General features: G+C 36.9%; 1 protein-coding gene across 3 annotated transcripts in view; it reads right to left on the minus strand.

The window, feature by feature from the left end:
- GEMIN5 (gem nuclear organelle associated protein 5) overlaps nucleotides 1-8883 on the minus strand; it is a 1677795-nt gene that overhangs the window by 1508179 nt on the left and 160733 nt on the right. For all 3 annotated transcript variants that reach the window (XM_044069545.1, XM_044069544.1, XM_044069546.1), the window contains one exon: nucleotides 2557-2722. In XM_044069545.1, the coding sequence (XP_043925480.1) occupies nucleotides 2557-2722 (166 nt within the window). The remainder of the gene's footprint in view (nucleotides 1-2556; nucleotides 2723-8883) is intronic.

Here is an 8883-nt window from a genome sequence, read left to right on the forward strand (position 1 = left end):
ATCATTTTTAACAAGGGAATAGATGCTTCGAAGAAGTAATCCTTCAGAGCAGACATTTTCCTAACTATAAATGGCCAAGAAAGTGATCCACGCTTTATTTCCACCACCTAAGACTGCTAACAGTGCACTCCTAGCTAGGATAATGAAAGTCTTCAAACCTGATTTAAACAACATTATTTCAGGCTTGATGGATCTGGTGAGATATTTGTGGAGTAACAATTAATTTTTTTCAAGTCTGTAGAAAAGCAATTTATGCAATTCTTTTAGGTATTGATTCAAGTAAAAACATAGTATTTTCTTTCCTTCATCTTGTATGCTAAGCTGAGGAGAAAAACAGACTAGGTAAGCAGATCAAAATAATGAGAATGTGTAGGCCATAGGGATTCTAGTGGTATTCTCCAGGGATCTGTCCTGGGACTGCTGTTGAGCATCTACTTCTCAAAAGGTCCAGGCAAAGACAAAATGCCTGTGGCTGACCCAAGTTTGCAGGCAACTGTAAGTTGGGTGCTGTCATTGACTCCCCAAATGATGTTAACATACTACAAGAGGGTCTCACAGCAACAAATGACTGGTGCTAAAGTCATGGCCTTAAGTTAAATGCAAAAAAAATTTAATTGATCATACCATTCTGCAAAAACACAGCCCCTACTGAGTACCACATTAGCGGCAATCCCCTAACATGTGGTGAGAGACCTCTGTACACAGGCCGACAACAATCTCACATTCCACCATCATGTAGCGGCAGTGGTCAGAAAAGTCTTTTACTTGGTTCATCTCATAAGTAAAGGGATTGCATCCAGAAAAAAAAGGAGGCTATTAGCTCTCTATACTCCTCCCTCATTAGGCCAGTAATTGAGTACAACACGCCGTTTGGTATGCATCTCTCCAAATACCTGCACCAGCTGGAAAGACCACAGAAATAACTCTCAAAGAGAATTCATTGCCTTCAACACCTGTCTTACGTGGACAAGGTCAAATCAAAATCACTCTACTCAGTATCATATAGATTGCTCAGAGGTGATATGTCTCTCACCTACAAGGAAATCTCGGACCCTGCTCTATTAGAGATTCTCCATATCTGTAAGTCTAACTCCTCATGCATTACCCAACCGAAAGGCCTAAATCTAATATGCAACATTAACAAAACCTGCTGGGGAGAGAGTTTTGTTTCCCAGAGGCTGCCCAGTCTCTGGAATAGACTCCCCATATGTGTCAGAGTACACCACTGACCCTTCCAAGTGCAACCTTGATGAGTGGATAGAAATCCACAAATTTGTCCCAGGGGTTCCAACCGTCTCCCTCATTGACAGGGGTAAAAGGTGCCGACTGAGGTTTTTTTTATGGGAAAAAAAACTCTTGGCTTGTAAGGGCTCTAATGCCATTAGCCTAGTAACCTCCTAAGACTTCACATCCTTTCTGTGCAATTTAAACACTGCCAAAAAGGCAAAATCCAACAAACCAGTATCTATCAAGCACTTCAAAAAGACAATACATTAAAATTGCACCCCAATTAACTGCAACAGTTAACAATAGTTACTTTACAAGACACTCCAATCAATCCACCATACTAGCAAATAAGTCCATGCCATGCTAACCAACAGTGCAACATAAAACAGTGATAACATACACTTCCATACAATTTAACAGTGTGGCAAGAACATTTAAAATGGAACAAGGTGCACAATGTAACCAAGGCAGTGTAAGGAAGAGTACTCAAAGTTTATCAAATTATGAAAGTTAAAGGGAAAATAAAGCTAAGCAATCCAAGAACTAACTTGCAAACAGCAACAAAAAAGGATTTAATCTGCAGCTTCATAAAAGTAGTATGATCAAAAAGCAACAAAATGTCACCAACAGAGGTAATCCATACAGTGGTGAGGAAAATAAAAGTAATATCCTTAAATATACTATGTCAGCATTAGCCAGCTAACCCTGGTTAGGTCAATATATTTTAATACACAAATATGAATGCAGTTGCAGTATGAGGGGAAATAGCACAGTGAATTAGAGAAAACATTCTTAAATGTTCCACATATGTATAGAAAGCAAGAACATAGTTATAGAACTTCTTGTTTATGTGAATACGAAAGACAAAAAAAAACACACACAGATATTGCCTCTAAATGACACAAAAATTAATCATGTCATTCTTCCAGAAATCAGCATGATTTTAATTTAGAGGTGTTACTTATAACCAGTAAGCCTAACAAAATTACATGAACTTTTCTGAAACTTAAGGAGTTCTCAGCTCTGAAATGAAATAGGACTTCTGCTATATCAATTATCATAAGTACAATGGTATACAGTTTATACTGCACCTTTCCTTTGTTAGGGGTACATCATATACCTAGTGACTCCAACCTACCACTGACAACACAAAGTACATGAAGTGAAAAAAGGTTTATAACATTTAGAGCAGGCTATATAAAAAGAGATAGTTGCAGTACTATGTGCAGAGTCTTGAACAGAGCTTGAGTTAAGGGCAATGCATTAATTTAAGAAAAACAACATCCACTGTTATGGCTGCTACATGAACATCACACACAGAAAACTTACATCTCTATCCATGGAGGTTGAGAACAACAATTCTTTTCCATCTGCCATCTTAAGTGAACAAAGGCTGAATGCAATCCTTGAATGATTCTGCCACTCCGATGATAATCCAAAAAGCGTCCACTTCTGCTTTCCAGACTTTGTCAAATCCCAAAGCAATAGCTCTCCCCTAAGAATAAGGAGGATAAAATGTACAATGCTTAAAATGAACAGCATTTCTAATAATCTTTACTTCCCAGTTTATAATGCTGGTTGAAAACAGATCCATGGTCTCTAAAAAACGAACGTAAAACATTACATTTAAACATATTTTAAAACTTCTAAATTTGAACATGGTTGCTCATGTCACCGACATTTAAATACTGGATCTGCTTCTCAGATTATGAAAAAGATAATCATGCAAAGATCGGTTATGCAAGACTATTTGGTCACATGGATGGGCAAAACACATGCCACCATTCAGAACTGCTACAAGCAGGAAAATTGCCTTTCTCCCCAAGCTGCTGTGCTTTTGGAGTTCATTACATATTGTTTAGGAAAGCAGAGACATTAGGTGGATGGAGGAAGCTTTATTCTCTATAAAAATATGTAGCTACTTTTGCAGTGCAGGTATTTTGACCATTTTTGTTGCAGCCAAGATGAAAGTCCCAGGCAATGTTTTGACTTAAAGGATAAATCTCAGTTTCATTTCTATAGATATGTTCATCACTGATGGCCAGGGCAATGATATACAACAGCCGGAATGTTTGATTAAAAGTACTTAATCTGGAAAACAGATTTTGAAAAACAAGATTACTGAAAAATGCACACATATGGAAAGAAACTGCATTCATATCAGTGTCTTAAGCTACACACAGACCCTCGATGCTGGAAGATCATCCTGCAGGTTCTGTCCACACTATCAGGCATCTGGATTGCTATTCCAATACAATACTGGGGGTGGGTGGGTGCAGCATTCCTGAGCTACCACATATAAAGGTCTAGTCTGCCTATCCAAGTATACGCTAGAGATTTGAATAATTAATAACATGCATTCACCCATTCTTTCACTTGGTGGGTACATTATGTAATAATACATTAATATATAATCATGAAGTATGTCCTGAAAATAGCTCTCCGTAGTAACTTTAAGCACAAGTATTTTGCACTTAATGGCTAATCAGAACACAATGTAAAAAGAATGTGTTTAGGATAAATATTTCCTTATATGAGAAATACTTCTACAAAAATAAATGGAAGGTCACAGAAGAAACCAAAGTATCTATGGGGCAGAGTCTCTCAATTAACTCCCAGCTCCAAGTTTGAATACAGATGCATGTAAAACTTTTGCTCATTTAAAATGTGTGGGTTTGCAGCTTTTAACAACTGAAAATTACATAAATCACATTCATCTCTCATAATACAACATGATCTGCTCCACCAAACAGCCAAAACTAAGGAAAGTACATCAGCTAACATCCTGCCCATTTTTTCATTAGTTTATGAAAAGTTTTAATATGGATGATGGTCCACAAACAGCCATGGCACCAACAACCTTCATGCCTACCTGGATGACAGCTATTTTACAGTCATCTTTCACCCACTCCAATAGACAAATAGTCATTGACAGGGAAAGAATGGGCTGAGATTCACTGAAGGAGAGAGGATTAGGAGTGGAAGGAAACAAAAAGCAAGCAAGAAAACTGCGCGTGTATGAAATGTTACATTACAAGACAACTACGCCAAACATTTTTTCCAAGAGTGTACTTTCTTCCTACAGCACAATCCTTGTGCTTCATTCAGTATATTAAACATGTTTGACTTTGTTTCCTCTAGTCTGTAGCATTTTGATTCTAGTCTGCTGCACACTATGCTAGGACTTAATGAAATGTCATTATTCTTTCTTTAGAAATTTATCTAGCTTTCTCTGACATCATTTTGCCTATCACACTTGAATGTTTCTGGCGGAGACGAAACACATACGGCAACATATTTGTTTTCAGTTTCAGTTTAGGCTCTGAGAAACGCACCTAATTTACTGCGTACAGTCATTTACAGCTTCACTCTTTTCATCCCCTAGCAGCAAATATGACATTCAGCCAGACTGACGGGTACCCTGGAAAGAACATGAAAATCAGAAAATTCCTCTTCACATTAGCCACTGTTTCCAGAATGTATAACACATAACAGGAAACATACACAAGAGTCACTGTGAACCAATCACCGACACTTTTATTGAGGATTCTCAAGCTTAATAGCATCTCTACTACTCCCATTTTAACCAAACTGAAATGTGGTCTGACCAGCAGCTTTTATAAATTTGTAAAAAACATGGACTGGGCCAATGATATTTTTGTTGCATCATTTAACTACATCCCCAAGCATCCTTTTTCATCCCCATTTTTGCTGCCTGCTGTAATTTTATTTCAAGACATTAAAACTTCTTTCTTTTAGTGGAAAAATGTCCACAGCTGTATTTATTGTTCATTAATTTATTCATTGCATTTAACATTGATAGTCCAACTGGGCACACAGACCCTTTTCAGATGAAGGCCAGGGAAAAAGCTCAAAAAATGTATAAAGAGCATCAATGAAATACAAATGAGAAACATTCAACCAAAATGAGCGAGATTACAGTATGTATAACACATAAAACCCACTATATACATAGAGCATGCATATAATAGTTATAAAATAAGCCATCCTATAACTTAAGGGGAGTTTTTAGAAAGAGAATGAAAGAAGAGAGGATTAGAATGGGAATGTAAGAGTCCCAAATGAGTAAAGAAGAAAACAACAAGCATTGATCTGGTTAATGTATGAAGTAAAAGTGATACTAAATATGTAACAAACAATGGGAACCATAAGAAAGGCAGAGGTTATAGAAAATGAGAAAGCTGTGCAGTCATTTATAACATACAGATCAGATAAATCAGGGGCACTTTGCTCTTTGATTATTTTTTCCCCAACTTTGTTGTGTCCTAATTTCAAAAGCTGAATTTCCCACTGTGAGGTGCTAATTATCCAAAAGGAAGTTCTGCATGGGGTGTATTGCCCTACTGAAGGAATTGGGTGGGGTAAATAAATAACACAGAGAAGTAGGAGTCATCTAAACTCCCAGAGGTCTACAATGAAAACAAAATTATAAGGAACGTCAGCGTGCCACGAGATGCTAATTGATGCTACTACCTCACTGACATTTAAAGGTACATGCCCTTTATCTTGTATCATATTTTTTAAATTATAAATAAAATATCTATAAATCATCTACAAGTTAGCATGTAATATGTTACACTGCTCACTGTCAGTAACATCATTACACAAAGCATGTCATGGGCTATTTCAAAACCAAAAGTTTTTTACATGCAAAGACATGTTAAAGTCCTTTGAATCTCTCTTCCACTCTGGAACAGTCAACATATCTAGTCCTTTGAATCTCTTTTTAACTCTGGAACAGTCAACATATCTATCAGATTTCTTCAATGGCATTACATCCGAAGTATTTAGCAGGACTACTTACAGTGGACATCTGGTTAACCTTTGGATAGGTTCTTCCTGCACTACATTTTGAAATGGACAGCTTCAGGGGACTCTCAATAACTCAAACATTACAGCTTTTACATGCTTATTTTCTTTCACCAGGAATGAAGAACACTTCTGGATGCTCATTTTCCTTCAGATTTAATATTTGTCTTGCATAAATAAATATCTAGGATTTCTTTCATACAGTTTTCCATGAACTACACCAGATCTTAGTTCAGCTGCTTTACCAACAACTTTAGCTTCTGGCTGCAGACCTTCCCATAGCAAATGGATCCTCACCATTTCCATCCTGAAAAACTGGTAGCCTTCTTCAAGTTCTACCACAATACTATTTTGTTTCTGCTAATTTCTTTCCAGCTTTTCTCTATTCTTCAAGCCAATAATGCATGCAAATGCAGTGTGTACATGATCTTGTGGTCCAATACCGAACAAATGTGTAATAAATGGCAAGTTCTTCTTGGCTGCATTAACTGCTGGATTTTTCTGGATGGATTAATTACTGAATTTTTTCTTAAGTGCTATTTTCTTTTTCTCCTTATCAAGGAAAGTGTTAAATAGTCTCAATAGTGTTACTACATCTTGCCTATCGTTTGCTGTCTAACTCTCTACTCTACACCTTTATCACTTCTTTCCCCCATGCTTCTATCCTCTTCTTACCTTTATAATCTAACCCTGCTACTCTACTTTTTTTTTGACATTGATAAGCTATACTAATATATTTAGTTAGCTTTAACACTGTACTGTATCTTTACTGCATGCGAGTATGCAACTTATCTTAAAAAAAACAGCATTGTTGGATATTCCAGATTGTGATTTTTGATCGTTGTCTGTACCCATATTTTTTGTGATATTTGTATTTTGGAGCTTTTCTCCTTGGGTCTCCGCAAAAAAGGGGTTACTTAAAACCCAATTGGACTAACCCAGTTAACAAATGTTAAAATAAATAAAATAAGTACCTTTATGGATATCCCCTTTAGCAATATGCAGGAATGCTTTATGCCAAATATTTTGAGGCTTCTAAATTAATTCACTTACAGTTAAAGAATAAATCAAATGCCTGTATGCAGTGTCTACATTCATCATAATTCCCTTGCAATGAAAAATAATCCTAGCACTTGCAGATGGGTCGATGTTTCACAGAGAATTACATTTTTGTAGTTACAGACCTTTTTCAGACATTCTTAAAAGCGCTTACCATATCTCTCTTTGGCTATGGCAGATTTCTTCATTCTGACAAAGTCATGCCAACAGGTTTAAAAGATGAAAGAAACAGTAGAACAAGACTAAACTCCACAAGCTCTATACTAAAATCTGAATTTTCAAACTTGTGCACCACCATAGCAATCACTGTGGCTAGCTCAATAGCATTTAAAGGCAAGATATATGCCTCATATCTCTTAGAAAAGAGCACAGCAAGTCTGCAGAAGTAGCTCACAAAATTAGTTTTTGTGAATTAGAAATCTCAAAACTTACCTTCATAAAATCAGATTACTCCCATTAACATTTGTGCCATGAAAGGTACAATTTCCTCACCAATGAGTATAACCGAAATGTTTAGAGACCAACATTCTAAAGTAATACTTATATTCTGTAAATCACAGCAAAAATGAGGCCTTTAGCAGATGCAGAGACTAAGTCAGTAAAGAATTTTCACAGCCAAAAAAAAACTTCCGTGACACACATATCTAAGGAAAGTTGGACAGTGATAATCCCAAACAGAACATGTAGCACTGAGAAAACGCGGAGTGTGAAAATGTTTAGTTGTTTTGTGTCAGTTAACTGAATAAGAGACTGTAAACCTTGTTCTATGAAAAGAAACTACCTACCATCATGTGCATCAGTTTCTTCAAAGTATACAGCTTATCCAGTTTAACATTTTATTTTCTCTTTTCATGTAATTTAGCTCTTATTTATTGCATTTCAAGCATCAAGAGAATGGATGCAAAGTACAAGCCCACATTTTCAGACCGGTAACATTTCTCTTTATTTACTACAAAGGTAAAGTTTTAGTTGGGTTAACTTTGCTGACCCTTTCTCCCTCAAGTGAACTAACCATTTTACACAAAGTACTTCTGTGGTATTCTGCTTGAAGTAAACAACATTGCTGCACAACCCTTTTATTTTAAGATGTGTATGTTCGATCTTTTCTGTGAAAACTCACTTTATGTAACAAGGTTATGACAGAGTCCAGTAGAACTGCCTATTTAAAGGTGACTGGTTCCAGTTACAATAAACGTACAGTAGCCAGGGGAGTGTGAATGAAGTAAATTTTGCTGGGCTTAATTTACCTATTACAGTTCATGCAAAGGGCTGAGGGTGTGACCTGTTCAGAGCTCCTCTCACCTTTTTCAATGCCTACTGTGCTACTCTGAGCAAGTTTCTCAACCAGACATTGCTCCAGTGCAACTTGAAAACTGGTTAAGGTTCCTCTATGATAAATTCAGCTCCAACTTTATCTCTCTCCCCCTCAACAATCCCTCAGAAAATATCAAATATAACTCCCCCTACTATCACTAGGGAACAGGTCCTTAATGCCCTCTCTAAGACCAAGAACACTGCATCAATGGGCCCAGACAATATCCCAGGATGCCTTCTAAATAGCATGAAACATGACCTATCAGGGCATCCAGAATTACTATTTAACTGTAGCCTCCAAACAGGTTTCGTGCCTCATGAATGGAGAAAGGCAACAGTTATCCTTCTGCACAAAGGTGGGTCAACAACAGACCCTGGACACTAAAGACCCACAAGTCTCACTAGTCTTAGATATAAAGCCATGGAAAAAGTAATCATGGAGATGACAAAAAA

The sequence above is a fragment of the Protopterus annectens genome, chromosome 4.part0 (assembly GCF_019279795.1).
Source record: "Protopterus annectens isolate FY-2018-M chromosome 4.part0, PAN1.0, whole genome shotgun sequence".
Lineage (NCBI taxonomy): Eukaryota > Metazoa > Chordata > Ceratodontiformes > Protopteridae > Protopterus > Protopterus annectens.